We start from the raw sequence: 27,808 nt of genomic DNA on the forward strand, positions 1-27,808 counted from the left end.
TCACAGTCTGATATTCAGGGTTTTCAGCTGTAATCATCACAGTTATAAGAAATAAAGGCTGAAACATCTGGATTTGCGTGGAACGAATCTGTGTCATCGTTTCACCTTTTAGGTTGTATTACTGACACTGATGCATTTTTGCTCCAGATTCTCGTTTTTCGAGGTTCACCTGTAGGTCTAACATGAAGTAAAGCGCTTAAATTGGACGTTTACTTTGAAGTCCTGACCGGATGTTACGTCGTTACCGTAACAACAAACTTGACATGAGGAAAAAACCCTTGAAGTTGTGGTATGTTGCTCGAACGGCGCTTATGTATTGAGTTGATAGCCATTTAACATCCTGTTTCCTCAGATAACCAACGAGTTAACAACACCTTTGGTGTTCATGTCTGTAACCAGGTGGGTGCTGCGGCTCTGCTAAACACGGAACTCTCTGGAGGCCCGGGAGGAATAAATACAGTTTAGCAAATAATACGTAGCCATCATCCGCGGGAAGCCCTGCCATGCCTCCTACCTGCCTGCGTGTTCTCTGATCACAATGAGAAATGAAACACTCGGAGGTCACTTCAGACTCTATTACCAATGAGGCTAACACCTAGCGTTGCAAGGTAGGCAGCAGCGGATTTACACTAGCTTGCTAGCTCGTGAGCCATGGCGGATAGCTTTGGAGAGGAGTGTGGCAGTGGTGCCTTTGGTTTAGGCGTCACCGAACAAGGCAGTGGAACCTTTCCTCTGCCGACTTTGGCCAACTCTCTTCCCGAGGGACACTCAGCAGCAAGCGGTGTAAACGCCAGCGCCAACTCGGCCTCTCCTCCACCCGCCACCACCGCACAGAGTGGCCTAACTGCTTTGGCTCCTGTCGCGTCTGCTGTCGGCTTTGGAAACACCTTTATTACGGGGTCATCACCACCTTTTATGGCAGTGTCTCCGATTGTGCACGCGTCCTCCTCTCTGCCCACCGTGGGGCTAGGGGTGGCAGGAGGGGGCCTCTTGTCCCAGATCCACGCCACTTCCTGGGATCCGACCCTCAGCACAGACTGGGACAACGAAAAGGCTTCCCAGCAGTGCATCTTGAGGATAAAGAGGTAAATTCTGTTTTTAATCAAGCCTTAAATTATTTCTGGATCCTTTCTATCATGTGTGTTTTTTCTATATAAGATACTCATTAGCCTTTGAATGAATTGTTTCTTGTGCTGCATCGTCTCCGCTGTCTAATCTCTGATTACTCAACCTTAATTCTGTCTTTTCCTTTTAGCTCTAAATTATAAATTTATTTGGGTTCTCATGTTTGTTGTTGTTGTGACATTTCATGCTAATTGTAAAGCATATTGAATTGCCCTTTGTTTGAAATGTGCTATAAGCTACCTTGCCTTTAATTCAGCTCCAAGGCTTTCCTACTAACCGTCACTGAGGTCTGCAAAACGATTATTAGCTTAATAAGAATATTTTCTGTAGAGTTTGCCTTTGCCAAAATAAAGAAATCATTTTGGTGACTGTGTTTAAGGACCCAAAAGTCATTTCATGCTGGGGAAAACCGAAAGTGTTTAACCAAAGAAGTAAAACCAGGAAATAGAACCTGATTCTGACGTCACTCACAAGGAAACCTGGTTTATTAGTGACTAAAATGTGTTGCTGATGGGATCATGGATCTCCCCTGTGCTAAAAGATTGCATAGGTTACAATATGACTATAAATAAAATTGTAAAAGGTAAGGAAACGCGTAGCACCGACACACCTGTCATTGGATCACAACAGAAATGAAAGCAGAATGCCTTCTGCAATAATAAAAAAACGCTAGTGTAGGGCTGGACGATATAGAAAAATATTCAAATTCAAATTCAAAACTACTTTATTAATCCCAGAGGGAAATTGATTGCTGTAGTAGCTCAGAATAATAATAATAATCAAGTCATCAAAGAGTTGTTGTATATTACAATGGCTGTTGGCAGGAAGGATCTCCAGTAGCGGTCAGTGTTGCAGCCAAACTGAAGAAGCCTCTGACTGAAGACACTCTTTCATTGTCGGACAGTCTTGTGAAGAGAAAGCTCAGGGTTGTCCATCATTTTCTTGATTCTCTGGAGAATCCTTCTTTGCATTATCTCCTCCAGCGGTTCCGAAACTGCCGAAACTCTGGCTGAGTCCTTGAAAGGGCTTGGAGTTCCTCCATCTTGTTGGGCAGTGATCTCACATTGCCCATTATGATCGATGGAAGAGACTGTTTGAATTTCCTCTTTCTCCGTCTCTGTTTAGCTCCCGCTCTGCACCCACGCTTCTTGCGTTTTAGCTCATTTGGGATTTGTGGCTTCAGTTGAGGTATTATTTCAGCCTTTCCAATGTTAATCAGTTGTTCCTGATTGTAAACCAGCTTGTTGCCATGGTTACGCATCATAAAAAATGCTCAAAAATTGAGAAAACCTAAAAAATAGCAGTAAAAATCCTCCAAGCTTCACAGCACCAGAAACGGAAAAGTAAAATGTCAAAACAAATACAGATTTTCTTGAGAAACTAGAAGAAAAAATGCCCAAGAAAAGGCAAAATTTACATACAGTCAACAGAGCTACTCCAACATGCAGCCGCCCAGAGCAGCGCAGTTCGTTAAAAATGTTTTTATATTCATCAATATAGATAATTATTAAAAAATATTTAAAAAATTGTAGAAAATATATTTTATGTGCAGCCCTGGCCGTTTTATTTTTGGTATTTTCATTTTTCTCCGTCTCTTCTTGCTGCGACATCTTTAGGATTGCCACAAACAACTATTTTAATAACCGACTAATCGCCAGTTTTGTTGACGATTAGTCGACTAATCGCCAACAAAACTGGCGATTAGTCGACTAATCGGGTCGTTCATAAAAGTTTAGCTTATTGCACCAGGATGCTCTAATATACTCATCTTTAGCTTCCAGGAGAGGTGTGACCAAGTCACTGCTTTGCAAGTCACAAGTAAGTCACAAGTCTTTTCAGTCAAGTCCAAGTCGAAGTAGAGTCCAAAGTCAATGATGTGGAAGTCCAAGTCAAGTCCAAGTCCTTAACTTTGAAGTTTCAAGTCATAATCACGTCATCTGTCCAACTTCAATTTAATGACAATCATAATAAATACATTCTAGAAATAAAACTTCTTAAAGCTTCATTTATTTGCTCAAACAAGCAGAACGTGCAACTGAATTATAAACAAAGTGCTGCTGCATTTAGAGGTACAACATCAAACCCAGAACGGAGAATGATTTAGGATTTTTGTCCATGTTGTGCCACTTTTGTGCTAAAATGTCAAATATGCTCAAGTCATCAAGTGAACAAATGCAAGTCGATTCAAGTCGCAAGTCATTGGCACTCAAGTCTGAGTCGTTGTGAGTCTTAATAGATTTTATCAAGTCAAGTCAGAAGTCATTAAAATAATGACTCAAGTCTGACTTGAGTCCAAGTCATAGGACTCGAGTCTACACGTCTGGCTTCTAGTCTGAAGTGTGATCAGCTATGTGCCATCTAATAATAAAGACAAGATGATAGCTTATCAAGCAACTTTAACTTTGTAACCTGTTAATGCAAATGCTGCAGTCACATGGTGGTAGGCACCTAAAACCAAACATGACTTGTGTTCACAAGAGGCATGGTGGCCAGGTTGAAGCTCTTCATCTTCCAATCTTAATTCAGGAAAAGGCAGGACACACCAAGGTATGCCTCTGTAGCACGGCTGGTCCACACGTCAGCAGTCAGGGACCATCGACAGCTCTGAGGGTCTGCTTTAGCATGAAGATAAGATATTAGTTAGTTTATTTACCAGATTAATAATTCTGTTCAATCATATCAAGTTGGTTAAGATTTAAGACAAAGAAAATGTTTTATGCTTTAAAATATATTTGTTTTTAATTGCTCAGTCAGTAACCTTTTTATTTTATCATAAAACACATTATATTATGTTTATTTCATGTTTCCACAGCAAAACTGAGTCAAAGATGCAAGCATGCCCGTGCACACAAACACACACACACACACACACACACACACACACACACACACACACACACACACACACACATACACACACACACACACACGCATGCACACATTCTTTAAAGGTTGTTTCATATCATGGTGGTGAAATGGTATCGGCCTGGTAGGTAGTGGTCGGTTGAACTGCTCGATCATCTTTGTGAAACCTGGATCACCAACCATGAACAGGAGTCTTGTGACCACCATGCCCACAATGGCCTTGGTCAGGACGTTAGCTTGCTGAGATGTGCACGCAACAAACTCGTCCACTGAAGAGGAGCACTTTTATTAACACTGTAACGTAGTGGGATGAAATAAATTATTAGTGTTTGTAATTAGATCAAACATACATGACATAAAAACTTGTTCTGAAGGTAATTAAATCACCACCACTACTGATGTTGCTACACCTATGAATACAAGTAGCTCTCTGTTGATGTTAGCAGCTAACAAGAAGTAAACTTGCCGAGGCGACTCTTTGTTCTCCACCATGACGTGCTTTCTCTTAAGGTGCTCGTCCATCGCCGATGTGCTTCTGTGAAAGGAGTTTCCCTTTGCTGAGTTAGCACTCTACTAGGGTTGTCACGGTGTGAAAATTTAACCTCACGGTTATTGTGACCAAAATTATCCCGGTTTTCGGTATTATCGCGTTATTTTTTAAAAAGTGTTACATTTTCAGACGACTAAATAAACCCTGTATATCAGGAAATATTGTCCTCAGTTTGTGTCAAAACTTTGCCTAAAATGTGTTCTTTTGTAATTATGTTGTTTATTTGTTTACATATTTCCCCTTTAGTCTTTAAAATACCAATATTTGCCCATAACTTCTTCTTTTTTGTCTGTTTGATGTCATCATTTTAAAAATATTAGATCAAATGATACTCAGTACTCAAGTAGCCTTCTAATCAGATACTTTTTTACCCTTACTTGAGTAATAAACCCTACATCAGGAAAATATTGTCCTCGGTTTGTGTCCTTCCAGTGAGCTTTGCAGATGTGGGAAAATGTCATCAGGCAGTAATCGTTGTTAAATTCATAATTATTCTCGGAGAGAGACCAACTCTTATCTGCCCCTGGGAGCCCCGTAATGCACAGCGTCATTTCAACATGGGGGTGTCCGCGACACGGTTTATATGCAGGTAGCGGCGCTGCGGCTGCTTTATATAGCGACTCGTTGCTTTCTCCCTCAACCCAAATCCTCAGATCACACATTTTAGCTAAAACGCTAACGTTAACTTGTCTTGCGTTGACTGTAGAGTTGTGGGTGATGGTCACGCAGATGTGTCATGAGATTTGAAGCGTTGCTGCCTTTCACAGACACTTTTTCTGCACGTGCTGCAAACAGGATAGCCGTCTTCTGTCAACTGTCCCTCGGCATTCTTCAAATATCCAAAAAATGCCCGTACTTCCCACTTTGTCTTTTTTGAGGGATAATAAATGTCCTGAGCGCTGCCGTCTCCTCCTTTGGCCATTATTTCAGCTTTAAGTTCAAGAAAGTTTTGGTTGTAAACTAGTGTTGTCAAAAAAATCGATACCCAGATATAAATCGATACTAAAAGTGGTATCTAAATGAGATATTCCATCCCTGTGGTATCGATATTATGGACTATTATACACAGCCTTCTTCAAGTACACCGACACGCACGACAGCCAGATGCCGTAAAGGAGCCTCCGCCTCCCAGACAAACAGAAGAAGACGCCGCATGGCTACATTGCAATTTCCCACGCGAGTTGTCTCCAGTCCAAGTTTTGTCTGCCAAATAAATAAACAAAAACATAAACAGCGAATTTGGGAGGCGCTTCACAGCCCAACTTAATTAGCATACCATGTCCGACACGTAGTTGTATATTCACGCTTATGTGCTTAAAGGAAACTCCCGTTTATTGCAACCCGGACGTAATTTCTAGCATGCAGTACGTTTGTTTACTCACGCTGACAACTTAGGTGCTACTTGGATTCCCCGGGGTATTTAGATCCATCGGCGAATCGCCGTCTGCGTATATATCCATATAACGGGTGCGGACGGGCACCCATGGTGCAGCCTCGAAATAAGACATTATCTGCACCAAAACATCTTCATGTCGATAGGTTTTGTTAGGAATCATTAACATGATTCCCCTGTTCGTTTGGAGCGGGTCTGGTCTGGGATTTCTAGGCGTAAACAGACTAGCTGCGGCTAATCTAACCGGCGCTTTTAATGACGTCACTGCCGTGCGCCAGTCTGTTTTTATTAAGATTACCGGTAGATGTACCTTTGTCCTACTGTGGAGAAATTCGTTTTCTCCCTTTATTGACCAACAGAGTTGTTCAAAAGTACAGAACAAAACATATGGCATTACATCTTATGACAAAAATGCACCTTAAACAGAGTTTAAGCAGCAAAAAATCACTCTGCAAATAGTGTATATATAGTGAGACAATTCATGATTTAAAGTGTTAACTTTCGCCAGTTTTTGTATGCACGTTTTAAAAAATGCTGATACTTGAAAGGTTTAAGCACTTAATACACTTAATTCTTAACATTTAATTTTTGTAATATAAATTGAGGAATGTTATTTTTTGAATAAACTTGTTCGATAAATGGGTGTTTTTGCAAACAGTATCGAAATCGAGTATCGAGTATTTTTTCAAGTATCGAATCGAGTTTGAAATTTTAGTATTGTGACAACCCTATTGTAAACAACAAAGTGCGCATGTGCCGCCGGCAACTTCAGCAGATGATACGGTGGCTGGTAAGGGTCACCGCGCCTACACCGCAGCCATGGTAATCCACAGAGATAATATATTTTTTGAAAAACAAGACAGTTGTTATTATTATTATTATTGTCAACTTTTTTACCGGGGTTTATCGCTACACCGGTTACCGTGACAACCCTACACTCTACAGGCCTTTCTTTTGTCTTTAAATAATGCTCCCAAACTTTTAAGCTAAGTTGCAGACTTGCCATGTTTTATTTCTCCGGTAATGAAGGCTGATCTGGATGGCTACTACTGCGCATGCGTCGCGGTGCAAAGTGGTGGCTCAGCAGCAGAGAGGCAGGAAGCTAGCGCTTCAGAAGGCGAGATAAAAAAAATGCTTATAAAAAATGATGCATCTACAACCTATTTTGTTTGTCGGTGCTGTTACGCCGTTGAGTCGACTAATCGTGACAGCCCTACATATAACATTTATTTAAATGTTTTTCCAAGTAACTCACCTTATTTTTCTGCTTTCTGCATAGGGACATAATGTCAATCTACAAGGAACCTCCACCTGGGATGTTTGTTGTTCCTGATCCTCAAGACATGACCAAGGTAAGGCAATAAAACGTTGAGACCCAACTAGTCATGTTTTCTGTTGACTAAATCCAATAAGATTTCTTCTATGTAAACTGTAGTGTCGGCATTGTGAGACCACATTGTAACATTGTCTGGTAGTTGTTTGTTATTTATTAATATTTCAAGTAAAGTATTTCACATCAACCAGTGAATCTTACACTTACTGCACACTGGAAGCGTAAGCGGCGCAGAACAGCAGCAGAGAGGTTTACTTATATCAATTGCTGCACTCCAGTGCACAAGTGGTCCACTGATCTCAGGCTCAGGGGGAGAGAATCTCAGAGTCTGGGGGCCACAGCAGCAGATGATCTGTCACCTTTGGTCTTTAGCCTGGTGCGCTACTTTGGTCACTGGACCTCAGGGACCTGCTGGGGAGTGCAGGGACTGAGAAGATCTAAGCGTGAGGAGTTGAAGGTGTGGATAACGGTCTCAAGTTCAAAGCGGGACAGAATGCGACTCAGCTTAGAAATGTTCCTGAGATGGAAGAAGGAAGAGCGAACAAGAGAACTGACATGAGAATCCAGGGCGAGAGCTGGGTCAAAGGTCACGCCGAGCTTCCTGACAGAGGGTTTGGTGTAAGAAGCAGGCTGACCCGCAGCGCTCCTCCGTGAAAGCGGGGGTGGGGGGTTGCACACATTCCACTGCTGTTTCTCACCAGTATCAGCTGATGGAGGGCTCTAGTTTTGTTATGCCGTTCGTGTCAGCGGACACGTTAGGGTCGGGGAGGGGGTTGGGGCATGACGCTTAGCCTGGCGGGCCGCCAGGCTTATAAAGCGCTGGGGGAAACCCTACTATCTATTCCTGGTTCCAGTTCTTTAAAGACATTACATGTTTTAAATGAGCCAGCTAACAACAGGTCCTCCTTGATGAAATAACCTTAACTTCAACATGAGTTTTATTTCTATGAACAATAACATCTCCTTTTATTTAGACAAGAACATGTTTTTGAGAAAGAAAGAAAAAGACTTGCAGCACAATCAGTGTTTGTCGGTCAGTAGCTGTCGGTAACAAGATGGCGCCTGTGCTTGGCTTAGCCGCGGTCACCGGCCACTTTTTCTAACTTTTCTCCACTAACCTCCTCTTTTCCACCTTGCTCCTGTCTGCGATCCTCTTCAGTAGTGTCCCTGCTACCATCTCCTATGATCGCCAGACTCTTTTGTCCTTCCGTTCGTTCACGATCACCCAAGATGCACCGAGGACGTACCTCCCAGTTTGTTTATCTGAGTGGCGCACTGGCCAGGAGCCAAATGACAATTCCAACCAGGGCACCTCCAGCAATGTTTATCCGGTCCCAGGAAAACGGAGGAAAAGAGGTAAACGAGCAGGAATTCAGGTGACAATAAGAATTCTCTTAAAGCGTGGTTTATCTAGTAAACATCGGCGTGATCTTCTAGCTTCTTGTCCGTTGTTTGGCGACCTGAGCGCCACTTCCTCATTCCTGCCAGGCCGCGTTGTGGCGTGATTTCTCCGTCCAAGTTTTTTAAGGTCTGTTTAACCTCATTCCTCAGTGGTTTCTCCTCCTGTTCCCTCCATAAGTGGTTTTGATAAACACCGTGGATCTAACCCTGCTAATTTACATCCACTAACTCCAGATGTTTCTGTAGTTTCTGATTCCTCCACCTCACTCAGCATGGCTCTATTAAATACCCCTCTGTTAACAAGAAGTCTTTCCTGCTCAATGATTTAATTCTCTCTAAAAACCTGGATTTTCTGTTTCTGACTGAAGTTTGGCAGCAAACATCTGATTATTCTGGTCTGACTGAACTCTGCCCGAGTGGTTATTCTTAGCCAGCCTCGGCGTTCTGGTCGTGGTGGAGGCCTAGCTGTTGTTTTCAGAGACCATCTTCCATGTAGCTCTACAACCTCTGGTCACTTTGCTTCCTTTGAACTGCAGCTGATTAAAGTCGGGCGTAAGGACCCGTTCTACTGTGCTGTGGTCTATCGTCCACCTGGTCCATATGGTTCTTCCTTCAGGAGTTTAGTGACTTTCTATCCTCCACTGTGAAGCTGTCCAGACTGGTGATTGTTGGTGACTTTAACATCCACGTTGATGATCCCTCCAATCACTTTGCCATGAATTTCTCCAGCCTTATGGACTCCTTCAGCTTTACCCAGCATGTTTCTGACCCCACACACACCAGGGGGCACACTCTAGACCTTGTTTTTACCCTGAGTCTAAATGCTGACAGTGTTTGTCCTGAGGACGTTTATATTTCAGATCACCATTGCCTTTTCTTTAACTTGTCAGTTTCTGCGTCCCCACCTCCTGCTCGCCGTATGGTTAGTTCTTGTTTTCTTAATGAAAGCACAGCTAGCAATTTTTCTGCTGCTTTTGATCCACCCTGTTCTTCTGATAACGACCCAGATTCCTTAACTTCTCATTTTAACGAGCACTGCCTCTCCATTCTGGACATCATCTGTCCTGTCAGAACCAGATCAGTTCCTGCAGTGAACCCTACTCCCTGGTTTGATGACAGCCTTCGCAGCCTGAAGCGCCAATGCAGAAAAATTGAGCATTTGTGGAAGAAAACCCATCTCCACGTCCATCTGCTGCACCTAAAAGATCTTCTGACATCCTTTAACTCTGCAGTCAGAGACGTGAGGGTTTCCTATTTCTCCAACCTGGTGTCCCAGAGCAAAGGGAACCCCAAGGTGCTGTTTAACACCATCAGTAGCATCGTCTCTCCTGCCTCTCCTACAGCCTCCATCCACTCTGTTACAGACTTTGAGAACTTTCTGTCTTTCTTTGTGGACAAAGTCAATAAGGATAGATCTAGCATCTCTCGTTCAGCCTTATCGCCGCCTCTCCCGACTCCAACCAGGCCCATCATCCTAGATAGCTTTGCTCCGGTTTCATAGTTAACTCTATGAAGACCTCTGCATGCCCCCTCGACATCTTACCCTCATCTTTGTTTAAAAGTGCTTTTCAGTCCATCGGTCCCAGCGTGCTCTCTATAATTAATGCTTTTCTGGTTTCTGGTCAGGTCCCTGCTTACTTTAAGAATGCTGTAATCCACCCGCTTCTTAGAAAACCAAGTCTTGACCCCTCTCTTCATAGCAGCTTCAGACTCATCTCTAAACTTCCGTTCATCTCCAAGATCTTGGAAAAGGTTGTGGCTAAACAACTCACAGCTGCTCTTGATGAATATAACATCTATGATAGCTTCCAGTCAGACAGCTCTTCTTAGGGTCTCTAATGATCTTCTGACTTAAAGTGATGCAGGGGACTGTTCCGTTCTGGTCCTGCTGGACCTGACTGCAGCCTTTGACACTGTTGGCCATCACCTGCTACTGGAGAGGCTGAGAGACTTGCTAGGCCTATTAGGAACTGCTCTGGAGTGGTTCTCCTCTCATCTTTCTGAGCGCTTCTTTTCTGTGGCCGTCTCCAAATTTAGGTCCTCCACCACCTCCCTTACCCATGGTGTCCCACAAGGTTCTGTGCTGGGGCCTCTGCTCTTCCTTCTCTATCTGCTTCCTCTTCAGCACATCCTGAGCTCCTTCAAAGGAATATCCTACCATCTTTATGCAGATGACATCCAACTGTACATCTCCTTTAAGCCCCATGAGATGTCAAAGCTGCAGCTGTTACACACCTGCTTAGACTCTATCAAAACCTGGATGGCTGGGAGCTTTCTTCAGCTGAATGAAGATAAGACTGAGATCCTCATCTGTGCCCCAGACAAGCTGGTTCCCAAAGTCAGAGACTCTCTTGGTCAGCTTGCTTCCCACACCAAACCTTCTGTCAGGAATCTTGGCGTGACCTTTGACCCAGCTCTCACCCTGGATTCTCATGTCAGTTCTCTTGTTCGCTCTTCCTTCTTCCATCTCAGGAACATTGCTAAGCTGAGTCCCATTCTGTCTCGCTCTGAACTTGAGACAGTTCTCCACACCTTCATCTCCTCACGCTTAGACTACTGTAACTCTCTTTTCACGTGTCTGAGCAGAACCTCCCTGAACCGTCTACAGGTGGTTCAGAATGCCTGTGCTCGGCTTCTGACCAAGTCCTCCAAACACACCCACATCACCCCGCTTCTCCTCCAGCTTCACTGGCTGCCAGTCAACTTCAGGGTTCATTTCAAGATCCTGGCTCTGGTCTATAGGGCCTTACATGGACAAGCACCATCATACATTGGTGATCTTCTTAGTCCCTACACCCCCAGCAGGTCCCTGAGGTCCAGTGATTAAAGCCTACTGGTTGTGCAGCACCAGGCTAAAGGTCAAAGGTGACAGATTATTTGCTGCTGTTGCCCCCAGACTCTGGAACTCTCTCCCCCTGAGCCTGAGATCAGTGGACTCAGTGGTCTCCTTCAAAAAGCAGCTGAAGACTCACCTGTTCAAGCTGGCTTTTGTATGACCTTCTTCACCACTCTCTCTTTGTTCTGCTCTCCCCACCCATTCCACCTTCCTCAGGATCCACTGATTTCCCTCTTTCCTATTCACTCTCTCTCTTTCTTAACATTTTTTAATCACAATTGTCTATTATTTTCAAAATTCTTTTTTATATTTTTACATTTTTTGTTTTTGTGAAGCGCCTTGTGATTTTTATCTTGAGAGGCGCCATAAAAATTATATTTTCTTCTTCTTCTCTTTCATCCTGACCACAACCAAAGTATGTAAGAAGCCTCTGGGATGAGAGTTTAAATGTCTCCAACATAATCAGAAAAAGTCCAGCTGTTTTTAATTACAACCATCAGGATGATTCTGTCCAGGATGACTGAGAACCTACACCTACATGCTGCAGCAGCAATTCAGTCATAAAAGAAACAAACTTAAATGTAGCTGCTGTCAGTAACAACCTATCAGATTTAAAATGTTAAAACTTGGTACCGTACATGGCTCTCTGCGGGGAGCAGAGCAGGGGCGACAGACAGTTGGTGTGATCAGCTCTGAAAAGCGTTTATCAGAATTTGCAGATCACATTTATTTTTCACTGAGATCGGCCGCGGATTCTCTTCTGGTCAGCATACTAGGAATCAAAACTAGGAATCGAAATAAAAAAAACTTTAAACAATTCCAGGAAAAACTGAAGGCTGGTCCCGGTTCCACTGGATTCTCGATGCCCAACCCTAACCATGGGTGAGGGATGTAGTGGAATTGTGCTTGTAGTTTAGCAGAATTGGTTAAGGGGGTTGGTGAATTGGTTACATGTTGTGGTAATTGTGTCTCAAGTACCAGAAAATGTGTGTAAACAATTGAGAAAAACTGTAACAAACTAGTGAACAGGTGAAACTTTGAAAACGAAAATCTGGTGCAAAAATTAATTAATGTCAGTAATCCAACCTAAAAGGTAAAACGAATCTACGAGACAGACTCATTCCATGCAAATCCAGATTTTCAGCCTTTATTTGTTATAATTGTGATGATTATAGCTTACAGCTTATGAAAACCCCACATTCAACATCTCGGACAATGAGAATATTTTGAAAAGGTTCAATATTCTTGACTCACTTTAATCAGCTAATGAATCCAGCATACCTGCAAAGGGTTTATGAGCCTTAGATCAGAGGGTGGGTGCTGGCGGATCAGGGACCACAATCACTAACACTAATGGGCCATTCCCATCTGTACCGGGTCGGCCCGGGCCGGGTAGCCCCAGTCGGCCCCAGCCTGGCCCGGTTGATTCCACACATCCTTGCCTTAAGCCCATGTGGGCTGATTCTACCCACCAATCAGAGGCTTGCTCTAATGGAAGGTGTGAATTTGCTGTCAGCAGTGGGTGTGTTGGCCCTGGTCGGCCTGAAGCAGACCCCCTCCAGAAGAGGGCTGAGAATGAGCCTTGGTTGGCCCAGAAAAATACCAGGCCACCCAGATATGTAAACAACCTACGCTACCCGGCCCGGGCCGACCCGGTACAGATGAGAATGGCCTATAACCCTAACCCAAACACACTTCGTATTAATTCAGACAAAGTCAGGTTTATAAAAAGTAAGAAATTTATTTTCTAAATAAATTAAAATGTGACAACTATAAACAAGACTAATTTGATGGATGAATCTAAGTGGATGGCATGTGATGTATGATGATTGAATGGTGTGTTTATCAGAACCTTGTATCTAGAAGAAACTGAGTTCTGGGTGTGAAAAGAATTTGGTTTGCATTAAACTAACAAAGTTGGTTCTTACCAAAACGGCATCAGACACAATCTTGTCGTGCCTACGTACCCAGATAGGAACCCCCGTGGTAGATCTGGAATGTTGGGAATCAGTATGGACCCCCAGGTACCGAAGTCCGCAAGATTAACCGCAATACCACTAGACCGGTCTCGAGTTGTTCCTAGGTCACAACAAACAGGTTGGTTGCATCTAAGACGGATGGACTCTGAAGGAGTCTTGGCTTTGTCAACTTTGTTCTGAAGGAGCAAGTTTCTGTGCCAGGTGTAGCAGGTTTTGACAGCTTGTCGAGAGATGCGGTGGTTAGAGAGATTCCTCCGGTGGCCAGCCCGGAGTTCTGCTCAAAAACCAACTGGATCACCCCGCAAGTGATTCTGTTTTAATATTCCCATATTATGATTACATGGCCAATCAGGACAAAAGAGGTTAAGAGGTGTTAACAAACAAACCTCAGAACACACACCGTTTCCAGATACAAGAATGTTCTAGTTCTGTGGATAAAGTATCTTTATGTGCAGTGACGTTAACTTTAACTTATATCTTATGAACATTGTGTCTGAGGGGAGATAATGATTCATTTGTTAAACCAAACATTACTGATCATAACATCAAAATGTTTCATTGTAATATTAAAATTCATTTCAACTTCATTGAATTAGACACCGATTATTCAAAAATTAATATTATCATTCATATAACATTTGTTCATTCAACCATATCATTATTTAATGATTATTTAACTTCATCATCTCTCATGAGAGTGTGCAATCCTGCAGTCGAATCAAAAGAAGGCTTTGTTTGGGAACATAGGCTGATGCCTCTGAAATGTCAACACGTACTGCCGAATCTTGTGGCTTGTTGGAAGATAGAATGTAAAATCCACTTTAGAGGATGGAACTATGTCTGTAGATGACCGGTGGCATGTAGGTCAATATGTAGGTGAAAAATGACCTTTTCTGGACGTGACAATGGTCCCAAACGTTTTAGACTTCTTGCTCTGTTTCTTCTTGTTTTTCTTTCCCATCATATAAAAGATGGCCGATCATTGGGCATAATGTTTCAGGCCAATGGCTGTATCTGATGTCCAACCTCTCAGTTCTTGGGTTTTATGGAACCGGTTTGTCATTTTCTTGAATGGCTCAGATCTAATCTCAGCTGCGCACAAACTCACCCGTTTTTTCCACATCTGTAGCACCAAGGGGTTTGTGTTAAGAACCAGTGTATCTGTGACTTCTGATTAAAAGTATCTGGTTAAAATGTATTCTGTGCTAAGTTTTGTGTTGTGTGGACATGTCCGATTTAGGAGTCTTTATTAGCTTGAGGTCAAAGTCTTGACCTTTTTACACGTCTCCCCCTTCAGATCCATGCCCTGATCACTGGACCATTTGACACACCATATGAGGGTGGCTTCTTTCTCTTCCTTTTCCGCTGTCCCCCTGACTACCCCATCCACCCACCCAGGGTGAAGCTTATCACCACCGGACACAACACTGTCCGCTTCAACCCCAATTTCTACCGCAATGGGAAGGTCTGCCTCAGCATCCTGGGGTGAGTCTTTAGTGTTTTTGTATTCTTGCTCTCATTCCTGCTGTGCAGTCTGTTCCTGAGTACTGGTTTGTATGTTTGTAGAACGTGGACAGGCCCTGCATGGAGTCCAGCCCAGAGTATCTCCTCTGTCCTCATATCCATTCAGTCTCTGATGACCGAGAACCCCTACCACAACGAGCCAGGCTTCGAACAGGTAAGACACATTGGCTGGACATGTTGGAGCAGGTACAGGAGTGCAGCTTTAAGTGTTTTTTAACTAACAGCACTTCAACATAAGTACAAAAAACTAAAACGAAATAATATATCTAAAAAAAAAAATCATAATAAAATATGTGGAAAATGGAAAATTTTAAATAAAATAAAAAAGAAGGAAGAAAAGAAAATGAATAAAAAAAAGGAATTGCAGGATCCCAGGAAAGACGGAACTGGTAAAAACAGAAGCATGAAGTGAAGGTGGTGAGGAAGAAGAGGATAAACCGAACCCAGTCCGAACAGATGAGTTTTTTTTTTTTTGTAAAGCAATGCTAGTTCTGTTCTTCAGTATTTAAAGTGTGTGTGCAGAAAAATGGTGGTGTTGCTGGACATTCTGCACAGTTTTATTTCTTTTTGTCAGACTCTGATCTAGGAAATTGCTGCAGCCAGTTTAACAGAAGGCAGAAAACTCTGGAGCAACCAGTGACTCTGCCGCCTAGCCAATCAGTGCCCCAGTCGTGATGCTGGCTCCACTCAGCCTTGCCAGGGACTAAAAATGGGGGAAAAGTAGAGGGAAAGTACTGAACCGTGTCCTTGGAAACTGTGGTCAGGCTGAGCTGCATCGGTCCAAGTTACTCTGAGCAGTGCTCTTTGAAAACTACCTATAGAGAGAGAGAGACCGAGTTCCTCTGATTGCCTTTTGATGGGAGTGGATGTGGCGCGTGCGCGGAATGCCACAAGCAGTTATTACTTTAACACTAAGAGAGCCGTAATTATTGATGGGGACACATCTGTAAAAGAGGAGGAAAAAAATAAACAGCACTACAAAAAAGTGAGGAAACGATAAAAACAGGATGTGATGAAATAATTTCTATTCATGTTTGTAATATATTGTGAACGATGTGACGCAGCTGAACCTTGATTAGAAGAAAAATCATGATTTGTACTGAAATCTCAATTTATGCTAGAAAAGGGAACGTAATTCAGTCTTTTCCTGAAATTGTTCAGTATTAAAAACATGAAAATGTTTAATTATATTGAATAGGGATGTGAATCTTAGAGCCACTCACGATTTGATTCAATTCCGATTCTCAGGGTGCCGATTCGATTCAGAATCGATTCTTGATTCTCAATTTAAATCGATTCACAATCAGTATTAACAAAGAGTGTCAGCTCCAGGATGAACTACTTTGTTGTACAAGTTAGTTAAAGCTATGGGACTTTTTTTTTTTACTTTAAACTGGCCATGCTCCAAAAATGCAAATTTACAATGTAAACTAGTGATTCTAAAACTGTAAACAGAAGCAAGCTTTTGACCAAAAGGCTACATTTATTTTTGCTTACCTTGTAAAATATAACAAATCTGTAGTTGCCTAACAGTAGGTTTGAAAGTAATAGTTACATGAGTAATCCTGAGTACTCATTTATCAACTTAGAAAATAAATATGAGAATATCTCAAATTTCTGAGTATGGAAAAAATTACATTCAAGTGCCCTCTTATCAGCAGATTCAAACATAAATCATCTCAATTTATGGGACCACTAAAGTAAACGGAGTACTGACTCTCCTAACAAAGATCAAGAAAGTGCATCTCAAACCTGTAACATGCCAAATATTTGAGTTCTTCGAATCAATTCTGAACCTTTGTGAATTGATTCTGAATCTTTATAAATAAGAATCCCAATTCAGACTTGAATCGATTTTTTTTTCAGCACCTCTAATATTTAATTGAAGTCAGTTTTTGTTCTTTATTGAAAGTAGTTAAAGGCTGACATTAAATTGCCAGGACTGCATTTAAAATGTTTTCTACATAAAATGTATTTTTTATTTTTAGACATTTTTTATCGATCAGTGTGATTCTTTTTTTTAATGAATATGCTTTTTCTCTAAATTGTCCAGCCCTACTAGCACCAGATATGACAACGTATCTATCTACTAGGACTGCAGCTATTGAATATTTTAGTATTCGAATGTTCTGTTGAATTCTCTATCGATTAATCGAATTTTCTATTTGATGACTTTTCAAGTGAAGTGAGACTGTGGTCTGTTGCTAAAAATCTGAAAATAAATTAACAAAATTATAAAAGCATCAACAACATGTATTAAATTGGTGTTGTCTAGTTCCCTTGTTCCCAACGGATATTTAAATGTAATAAATAATTTTTGGAACAAAAGTTGACTTATATTTAATTAAAATTATTGGTTTAATATCACTCATCCTTGTATAAACATATTTACATAAATTCACATGATCAGTAGAATTGAATAATTTTATTACCATGTAATGGTGCTTACACATTAGCGTTGGTTCAGTCCCATACTGGACCGGGATTTGGTTTCACATATGGGTCAGATGTGCCTTTGCAATTCTGAGGCAACTTGACTCGGAGAGCGCTGTGTGTGTGTGCGTGCGTGCGTGCGTGCGTGCGTGCGTGCGTGCGTGTGTGTGTGTGTGTGTGTGTGTGTGTGTGTGTGTGTGTGTGTGTGTGTGTGTGTACCTTGACCGTGCTGATGCTAATGTGTAAGCGCCATAAGCTACTAGAAATGCTACTAACATTTAATTTCTACTAGTAAAAAAGTAATTGTTGCAAATATATTTTATCATGTACGGGTTGGCATTATAAACCAGTTAAAATTGTATTCAAATATAGAAGTGTTTATGAATTAAATGCCAGAACGGCTTGCCATAGTTCTGCGGTGGCGTGTGGAGCAGACTCAAGTCGCTGACTCTCAGTAGCAACAACCTGACTCCAGGTAGCAGCTGCAGAGGTTCTGATCCGTACTGCTGCAGCATCCACACATAAACGGGATGGTGGGGAATTTCTTTAGCTTGTAGAGTTCAGTTATTCACAACCATCACATTTTTTCTGAACCCCTCTTGATCATGAGCTAGCTTAGCATTAGCCTATTTTCCCGTAGTTTTAACTCTTGATCCCAAACTTGGGACCATCTCTGCCTTTTACAATGGCTTCTGTTTTTACTGGTTTCTCCATTTTCTTCCACTGCACTTAGATTACCACGTAGTAAGAAGTGTTCAGACTGTGGTGCGCACATTTAACGAAGTTTCGAATCAATAAAAAATTAATCAAGGAATTTAATGAATTGGAAGTATTCAAATCATTTGATGATTAGTTTCAGCACTGCTATCCACTTATGGATACTGTGGATGGCTTGTCTTTGTAATCTAGAATCTTCTGGTTCTGATCCGTAACTGGCAACAGCCTCAAAAGTCATGAAACTACGGTGCCCGTCTGGTGACTCTGAGGGGAAAAAAATTACTCGTGGCCACGAGATACTTAATGCGTGGTAACGAGTTGTTAACTCGTCGCCACGAGTTATTAATGTGTGGCCAGGACATACTTTATGTATCTCGTGGCCACGAGTTCATATTTTTTTCCTTAATGTCACCACATGGGCACCATATGAAACAAGGTGAGAGTGTTACCTTTTGTCTGTACAAATGGCCTGGAGTACCCAAATGCAACCACCGGATGTCATTCTTACTACTACACACTGCACCTTTAAAGCTTAGACCACACACACACACACACATACACCAAACACTGTGCTCCTAACTGATCTGTATGATGCTCAGGAGCGTCACCCAGGGGACAGTAAGAACTACAACGAATGCATCCGACATGAAACCATGAGGGTGGCCGTGTGTGACATGCTGGAGGGTAAAGTTCCGTGTCCTGATGCTCTTGGGTGAGATAAACTAGCATGGTTCATTTAGTCTGTTTCTCTCCATGTTATCTTAATGGAGTATTGACTTCATTTCTGTCAGGAGTGTGATGGAGAAATCCTTCCTGGAGTATTATGATTTCTACGAGGGGGTCTGCAAAGAGAGGCTCCATCTGCAGGGTCAGAACATGCAGGTAACTAATGTTTAATTATTCAAATAATCTTTTCTAGTTGTAGTACTTCTGACTACTAAATACTAGGAATGCACCGAAATGAAAATTCTTGGCTGAAACTGAAAATAAGGAAACCAAGGCCGAAAACCGAAACACCAAAAGAAATAATTGTCAATAATTAGAACCATAGCATTTAAGACTTTGATGTGTACTAACCTCACTAAAATCAAGGATTGCAATAAATCAATTATAAAACCAGAAAATATTTATTTCCTGTTAAAAGGGAGTTTTCCTCTCCACTGTCGCTAAATGTTTGCTTAGTATGAGGATTGCTGTAAAGACACTGACACTAGTCCGTGACTCGATGCAACCTGCTGGGTTCCTTATATAGGAAACTTTTTACTGATTGGCTTAATTACCTGGCCTGTATTGAAATGTTTATTCTGTGAAGTGCCTTGAGACGACTCTTGTCGTGATTTGGCGCTTTATAAATAAACTTGAATTGAATTGAATGTAGCACTGGCATAACTACAAAGCACAATATGAATTAAAACTCAAAATAAAATTTTCACTTGACCACACTCGTGTACTTTCAATAATAATTAGGGCCGGGAATCGAAACCTGGGTCCCATTGTTTAAATTCCAAGGAATCATTGCAAACAATTCCCCTTATGAATTCCAGTCAGTGCAAATGACGTCACCACACACGTTTCGTAGCTTACTTCTCCATGTGCGTCGGGACAGACATGCAACGCCATTTTCCGTCCTTGCGAGCATGCTGGAGAGCCCTCTCAAAGACGGACGGAGTCAAACTCTCTTTTCTAAACATCCATCCACCCAGACGGAGAACTCAAGCTTGTGATTGGTCAGGACGCCGCTGTTGTCTATATCGCCGCCATTGCATCCTCAAAAACATATGGGCCATTCCCATCTGTACCGGGTCGGCCTGGGCTGGGTAGCGTAGGTTGTTTACATATCTGGGTAGCCTGGTATTTTTCCGGGCCAACCAAGGCTCATTCTCAGCCCTCTTCTCGAGGGGGTCTGCTTCAGGCCGACCAGGGCCAACACACCCACTGCTGACAGCAAATTCACACCTTCCATTAGAGCAAGCCTCTGATTGGTGGGTAGAATCAGCCCACATGGGCTTAAGGCAAGGATGTGTGGAATCAACCGGGCCAGGCTGGGGCCGACTGGGGCTACCCGGCCCGGGCCGACCCGGTACAGATGGGAATGGCCCAATAGAGAGCCGATGATATCTAGCGGCAGACACAGAGCAGCTTGAAGAATACATTGCGGAAAAACTCAAAAAAATATGAACGTTTTATTCCCCCGTGACTGGAAATGTATAAAGATAGTCAACAAGCGTTTTATTAGTGGACGGGAATGATGGGAAACATGGGTGGTGAGCACATGAAGAGGTGGAGGAGAATGAGTGACAAATGTGTCCGTGTTAAAAACACAATAGTAAATGCACTAACCTGGACCGGATACATGACAGGATACCACAGAACAGCCCTTTGTTGTCCTGGAGGGGGGTTTCTTTGCAACACACCCCAGGAGACGAAGTCCGAAGTTTGAAAACTGCCCCCATCAGGCCGCTCCCTACTGAGGTGGAGAGTGGAATGCACAGAGGTTGAATATCATCATATATTAGAGGAGAAACTCACAATACAGACAGGTCTGTTCATTATTGACGACGCTCTTTGTCTGGTAATGGCGGAGTCCGATTCTGAGGAGTAAATTTCACCCTCTGATGAAGATTTCACTTGTCTAGTGAGTAACAAAGTGACACAGCAACAACAGTCTGCGTGTTTCATGAGAGTAAAGACGCTTCACACACATGATCCAAGGCTCATTACAGTGGCCCTTACCAACCAATGTTGCCACACATGCGCACTTCGTAGTTCACAACCAAAACTTTCTTGAAGTTGAAATTATAGTCGAAGGAGGAGATGGCAGCGCTCAGGACATCTATCAGCCCTCAAAGAAAACAAAGTTGGAAATATGGGCATGTAAAGGATTTTTTAATTTCGAGGGACAGTCGATTAGACGGCTGTCCTGTTTGCAGCACGTGCAGGAAAAACATATCTGCAGCGTCACTTTAGCCTTTTTTACACAGCCTGCCGGCAAATCGGCGTAATATTACCGCAACGGTGTGTGTCTTAAACGTGCCGTGCCAGCATGGCGTTGCGCGAATTTTGCGCCATTCATTCCGCCTTGCTTGGTAGTAATATTGCAGTAATGGTCTGTCTTATAGACTGCTATTGCGCCATGGCACAGGGAGGTGTCACGATCACGTGGGGAGACGATGCCGGGCTCCGGCCGGTAAATATATTGAAATGAAAGTAAAGGCAGGCAGTAAGTTTTGCTTTTTAAACAAAATCAGGTGAGACAGCAAACTGGAGCACCGCAGCACTCCATGAGCGTCTCTCTGATGGAGCTGAAGCTCAGATCATCAGAGACTGCACAGGGACCGATGAGAACAGACACCTTTAGGAGTGGCTTGCTAAAAACCTTAACGATTGCAGCTTCAATCTCATCAAAGATGGCACGGCCAATGGACACACTTTTTAATTGCATTTTAGACATCAAATCCTGGATGGCAGGAAACTTTCTCCAGCTCAACCAGGACAAAACTGAAGTTTTAGTTATCGGTCCTGAGGCCCAGAGAGAGAAGCTTTTACCAAAATTACAATCGCTGTCTCTTAATCCATCTTCACAAGTGAAGAACCTGGGTGTCATCTTTGACTCTGAGCTGACTTTAATCAATCATATTAAAAAAATCACCAAAATAGGTTCTTATCATCTAAAGAACATCTCCAGAGTCCGCCCCGTTCTCTCTCGGGCCAATACGGAGACGCTGATGCATGCTTTTATCACCAGTAGAATAGACTACTGCAATGCCCTGCTTTCTGGTCTTCCTAAAAAGAGGATTTCAGGTCTACAGCTTCTACAAAACTCAGCAGCACGTGTCCTAACGAAGACCAGGAGGCGGGAGCACATCACTCCAGTTTTATGGGCCATTCCCATCTGTACCGGGTCGGCCTGGGCTGGGTAGCGTAGGTTGTTTACATATCTGGGTAGCCTGGTATTTTTCCGGGCCAACCAAGGCTCATTCTCAGCCCTCTTCTCGAGGGGGTCTGCTTCAGGCCGACCAGGGCCAACACACCCACTGCTGACAGCAAATTCACACCTTCCATTAGAGCAAGCCTCTGATTGGTGGGTAGAATCAGCCCACATGGGCTTAAGGCAAGGATGTGTGGAATCAACCGGGCCAGGCTGGGGCCGACTGGGGCTACCCGGCCCGGGCCGACCCGGTACAGATGGGAATGGCCCAATAGAGAGCCGATGATATCTAGCGGCAGACACAGAGCAGCTTGAAGAATACATTGCGGAAAAACTCAAAAAAATATGAACGTTTTATTCCCCCGTGACTGGAAATGTATAAAGATAGTCAACAAGCGTTTTATTAGTGGACGGGAATGATGGGAAACATGGGTGGTGAGCACATGAAGAGGTGGAGGAGAATGAGTGACAAATGTGTCCGTGTTAAAAACACAATAGTAAATGCACTAACCTGGACCGGATACATGACAGGATACCACAGAACAGCCCTTTGTTGTCCTGGAGGGGGGTTTCTTTGCAACACACCCCAGGAGACGAAGTCCGAAGTTTGAAAACTGCCCCCATCAGGCCGCTCCCTACTGAGGTGGAGAGTGGAATGCACAGAGGTTGAATATCATCATATATTAGAGGAGAAACTCACAATACAGACAGGTCTGTTCATTATTGACGACGCTCTTTGTCTGGTAATGGCGGAGTCCGATTCTGAGGAGTAAATTTCACCCTCTGATGAAGATTTCACTTGTCTAGTGAGTAACAAAGTGACACAGCAACAACAGTCTGCGTGTTTCATGAGAGTAAAGACGCTTCACACACATGATCCAAGGCTCATTACAGTGGCCCTTACCAACCAATGTTGCCACACATGCGCACTTCGTAGTTCACAACCAAAACTTTCTTGAAGTTGAAATTATAGTCGAAGGAGGAGATGGCAGCGCTCAGGACATCTATCAGCCCTCAAAGAAAACAAAGTTGGAAATATGGGCATGTAAAGGATTTTTTAATTTCGAGGGACAGTCGATTAGACGGCTGTCCTGTTTGCAGCACGTGCAGGAAAAACATATCTGCAGCGTCACTTTAGCCTTTTTTACACAGCCTGCCGGCAAATCGGCGTAATATTACCGCAACGGTGTGTGTCTTAAACGTGCCGTGCCAGCATGGCGTTGCGCGAATTTTGCGCCATTCATTCCGCCTTGCTTGGTAGTAATATTGCAGTAATGGTCTGTCTTATAGACTGCTATTGCGCCATGGCACAGGGAGGTGTCACGATCACGTGGGGAGACGATGCCGGGCTCCGGCCGGTAAATATATTGAAATGAAAGTAAAGGCAGGCAGTAAGTTTTGCTTTTTAAACAAAATCAGGTGAGACAGCAAACTGGAGCACCGCAGCACTCCATGAGCGTCTCTCTGATGGAGCTGAAGCTCAGATCATCAGAGACTGCACAGGGACCGATGAGAACAGACACCTTTAGGAGTGGCTTGCTAAAAACCTTAACGATTGCAGCTTCAATCTCATCAAAGATGGCACGGCCAATGGACACACTTTTTAATTGCATTTTAGACATCAAATCCTGGATGGCAGGAAACTTTCTCCAGCTCAACCAGGACAAAACTGAAGTTTTAGTTATCGGTCCTGAGGCCCAGAGAGAGAAGCTTTTACCAAAATTACAATCGCTGTCTCTTAATCCATCTTCACAAGTGAAGAACCTGGGTGTCATCTTTGACTCTGAGCTGACTTTAATCAATCATATTAAAAAAATCACCAAAATAGGTTCTTATCATCTAAAGAACATCTCCAGAGTCCGCCCCGTTCTCTCTCGGGCCAATACGGAGACGCTGATGCATGCTTTTATCACCAGTAGAATAGACTACTGCAATGCCCTGCTTTCTGGTCTTCCTAAAAAGAGGATTTCAGGTCTACAGCTTCTACAAAACTCAGCAGCACGTGTCCTAACGAAGACCAGGAGGCGGGAGCACATCACTCCAGTTTTATGGGCCATTCACTGCTGTACCGGGTCGACCCGGGCCGGGTAGCGTAGGTTGTTTACATATCTGGGTGGCCTGGTATTTTTCCGGGCCAACCAAGGCTCATTCTCAGCCCTCTTCTCGAGGGGGTCTGCTTCAGGCCGACCAGGGCCAACACACCCACTGCTGACAGCAAATTCACACCTTCCATTAGAGCAAGCCTCTGATTGGTGGGTAGAATCAGCCCACATGGGCTTAAGACAAGGATGTGTGGAATCAACCGGGCCAGGCTGGGGCCGACTGGGGCTACCCGGCCCGGGCCGACCCGGTACAGATGGGAATGGCCCATTAGATTCACTGCATTGGCTCCCCGTATGTTTCAGGATCGATTTTAAAATACTTTTAATGGTTTTTAAGTGGCTTAATGGTCTTGGGCCTTCTTCTCTTTCAGCTTTTACCGTATGAACCCCCGCGGTCTCTGCGCTCCTCTGACAGCCGTCTCCTTGTCATCCCTAAAGTCAGGACTCATATTCACGGCAAGGCGTCTTTCCAGTACTACGGTCCTCGCCTCTGGAACAAGCTGCCAGGGGATCTCAGGGCTGCTGAGAACGTTCATGTTTTCAGAAACAGGCTCAAGACTCATCTTTTTAGCTTAGCTTTTAACTGACTACTCTCACTTTTTAAATTATTTAATTACTTAGGTTATTTATTTATTTATCCAAGTATATTTATTTTTTATTTAATGTATTCTTTCTTTATACGTGCTTTTTAAAGTTTTTTACCATGATTTATGATCAACATTATTTTAATATCTATATAACTTTTTAAATTACAATTCTCATTTTAGCTATTTTGATTTTATATTTTAACCTTAATTTAACCTTTTTCCAGTGCTTCCTCTGTGGGAGCCCTCTGCCCCGGCGGCGGTGGTCGGCTGTGGTGGCCTGGGTGCTTTCCAGGTGTGCCTAGGTGGAGGTGGGGGTCTCTGCCCTCCCTGCCCTGGGCACCCTGTGTCAGTGCCTCGGCTGCTGCTGTGGATCTGCTGCTGCTGCCAGGGCGGATGGCTCCCCTGATGGTGTTTCCTTATCCTTTTCTTAGCTGGTCTGGCTCATCTGATCTCAGTCAATCGTGTTTTTTACCATGGGGAAGTGTGTGTGTGTGTGTGTGTGTGTGTGTGTGTGTGTGTGTGTGTGTGTGTGTGTGTGTGTGTGTGTGTGTGTGTGTGTGTGTGTGTGTGTGTGTGTGTGTGTGTGTGTGTCAACATTGTGTAACGGAATTGAAGTGATGTAACTATCTAGAGTTGTATTTTAATACACTGTAAGTAGATCACTTTATTATAATCAGAAGAATATGCTGTTTTTATCATCAGGGAGTTCATTTAAACATTCTGTATTGACTTTGAGACAAGAAAAGAGAGAGAGTTGGGATCGTTTGAGAATCTTTAATTTCGTAATTATAAATTCTAAACAATCTACCAGGACTAACTCTGTGATGGATGAAAATGGATTTGGATGTTGTGTTGGTGCGTGTGTGTGTGTGGTTGGTTCAGACTCCTTAGGCTGACGTCATTGAATCTGGTCGTCTTTGTTATGACTAGATATCACGAGGCTTATAAAGTGATGACATGAGCTGCTATTTTGCCGTGTACGTACCCAGTGGGGGCCTCCCAGGTAGATCAGGAAATGCCAGGTCCTAGGACCTCGGATGTGTACTGGAGCTGTCGAAGCAGCGGTCGCAGCACGTCAAAGCCCGTCTGAAGGGTCGACCCCGGTACCAATCAGCAGCGTCAGCGGGTGCTCTTATTTTGAAAGGATGTCGTCTGGTTGTTAAACGACGTAAATCTCCAACTTCACAGTTCTTAGTTTAAAGAAGAAAACACATCTGGCCAGGCTGTGCTTCTCTTTAGGATGACGGTGACTAGAACTGAAGTCAAAATGGAACTGCTTAAAAATGCGTAGCCTTGTTTTATATCTCTGAATTGTTTTAAGTTTCAGTAAACGGGATTGGACACTTTAAGTCAACACCAGATTCTCTTGCAGCAGCCGAAGGCTCTGATTGGTTGGAGCAATGTGTCATGCGTTTCTATGGAGATGAGGGTCAGTCTGTCTGTGCAGTAGTCCTGTTTTCATTAAACATAAATCATGACATATTTATTTCACAGATCATTCACTTGATTATTGTTCATCAACATCTGTTTCGAATAGCTTTAATCACAAATTAAGTACTTTGATTATTGAAAGCGTTCTTCTCCTTCGGACTCTTCTCCTGGAATGTAAACAGTCTGAGGAACACCCGACCTTGGCGTTTTCTACACGGGTGTTACTGTGTACAGGGGCAGCTGTGTGTAGCTGAAAATAATGAACTTCATAACCTTACAACTTGACATCAGTCATGGAGAGGAGGGAACAAGGAGTGGACAGTAGAGAGGGGGGACGGGTGCAGGGAGGGTGCTAGTTTAGAAGATGCTCTCTGAAGAGCAGGGTCTTCAGGAGTTTCTTGAAAATTGAAAAGGAAGCCCCTGTTCTGGTAGTGCTTGGTAGGTCATTCCACATTTGTGGAACGATGCATGTGAAGAGTCTGGATTGTCCTGAGCGTGGTGTAGGCACTGCTAGCCGACGGTCCTGTGATGACCGGAGCGGCCGGGCCGAGACGTAAGCCTTTGCAAGAGGATTCAGGTAGATGGGAGCCGTACCATCTCGGACTTTGTATGCTAGTGTTAGCAATTTGAATTTGATGCGTGCTGCTAGCGGTAGCCAGTGGAGCTCAATGAACAGAGGGGTGACGTGTGCTCTTTTTGGCTGATTGAAGACCAGACGCGCCGCTGAGTTCTGGACCATTTGAAGAGGTCTCACAGTACAGGCTGGAAGACCAGTTAGAAGGGCATTGCAGTAATCGAGGTGGGAGATGACAGTAGATTGCACCAGGAGCTGGGTGGCATATTTAAGTTCATTCCAGGGGTTTTATTGATGTTGCAGGTTTGAGTAAACAGAGCATATGCTGTGATTTTCACCCATGCTTCTTTCATCCCGTTGCCTGTTTCAGGATCCGTTTGGGGAGAAGCGTGGTCGCTTTGACTACCAGAGCCTGCTGGTTCGCCTTCGTGCCACCCACCACAGGATACGGGAGAAAAGCCTAGCAGAGGATGACCGCAACAACAACGAGTCGGACTCGGACAGCAGCTCCTCGGGAACAGACCCCGATAGCCAAGGCGGCTCTCAGCCCTGACTCACGGGATCAGAGAACTCTGATTGTTGTTTGATTTGACTTTTTATTGCTAAAGCAGAACATCACAGAAAACGGCAACATGCCGTATTCATGGCTGTGAGTCCAAATAAGTCCAGGTGTCTCTCAGAGGGGAAAGATCTGTCACTGAAACCTATCACCTACTAATTCATTGTTGGTAGTTCCAATCAAGTTCTTTGATCTCTCCAAGCTAAACCCGATGTTGCTGATATGTTACGCAGATCTTCTAAATGATCGCCCCGACGATGACCCAGCCTTCCTGTCTTCTTTATGTCTCGTCTCAAATCTTTGAATAGAAAGTAGGCTAGTCACAGTTGAGTGCAGAATTCTGCTTTGACCCACTAGACTGAACTGGCATTTTCTAATTTCACTGGGGAGACATAAAGATGTTGGAGAGGAGAGGTAAAGGGAAAGGACTTAGAAAATCAGTTATGGTCCTGAGAAGAAACCTGTCTGTTG

General features: G+C 43.4%; 1 protein-coding gene across 1 annotated transcript; it reads left to right on the forward strand.

Annotated features, from left to right (window-relative positions):
• Positions 1-423: 423 nt before the first annotated feature.
• On the forward strand, positions 424-27,564 carry ube2z (ubiquitin-conjugating enzyme E2Z). Its single transcript, XM_015942584.3, has 7 exons — positions 424-1,085; positions 7,213-7,285; positions 14,780-14,967; positions 15,049-15,160; positions 18,756-18,868; positions 18,948-19,038; positions 27,149-27,564. The coding sequence occupies exons 1-7, from the start codon at positions 652-654 to the stop codon at positions 27,329-27,331; spliced, it is 1,194 nt and encodes a 397-aa protein (XP_015798070.1). The 5' UTR covers positions 424-651; the 3' UTR covers positions 27,332-27,564.
• The last annotated feature ends 244 nt before the right edge of the window (positions 27,565-27,808 follow it).

Source organism: Nothobranchius furzeri, chromosome 18 (assembly GCF_043380555.1).
Source record: "Nothobranchius furzeri strain GRZ-AD chromosome 18, NfurGRZ-RIMD1, whole genome shotgun sequence".
NCBI classification, from domain to species: domain Eukaryota; kingdom Metazoa; phylum Chordata; class Actinopteri; order Cyprinodontiformes; family Nothobranchiidae; genus Nothobranchius; species Nothobranchius furzeri.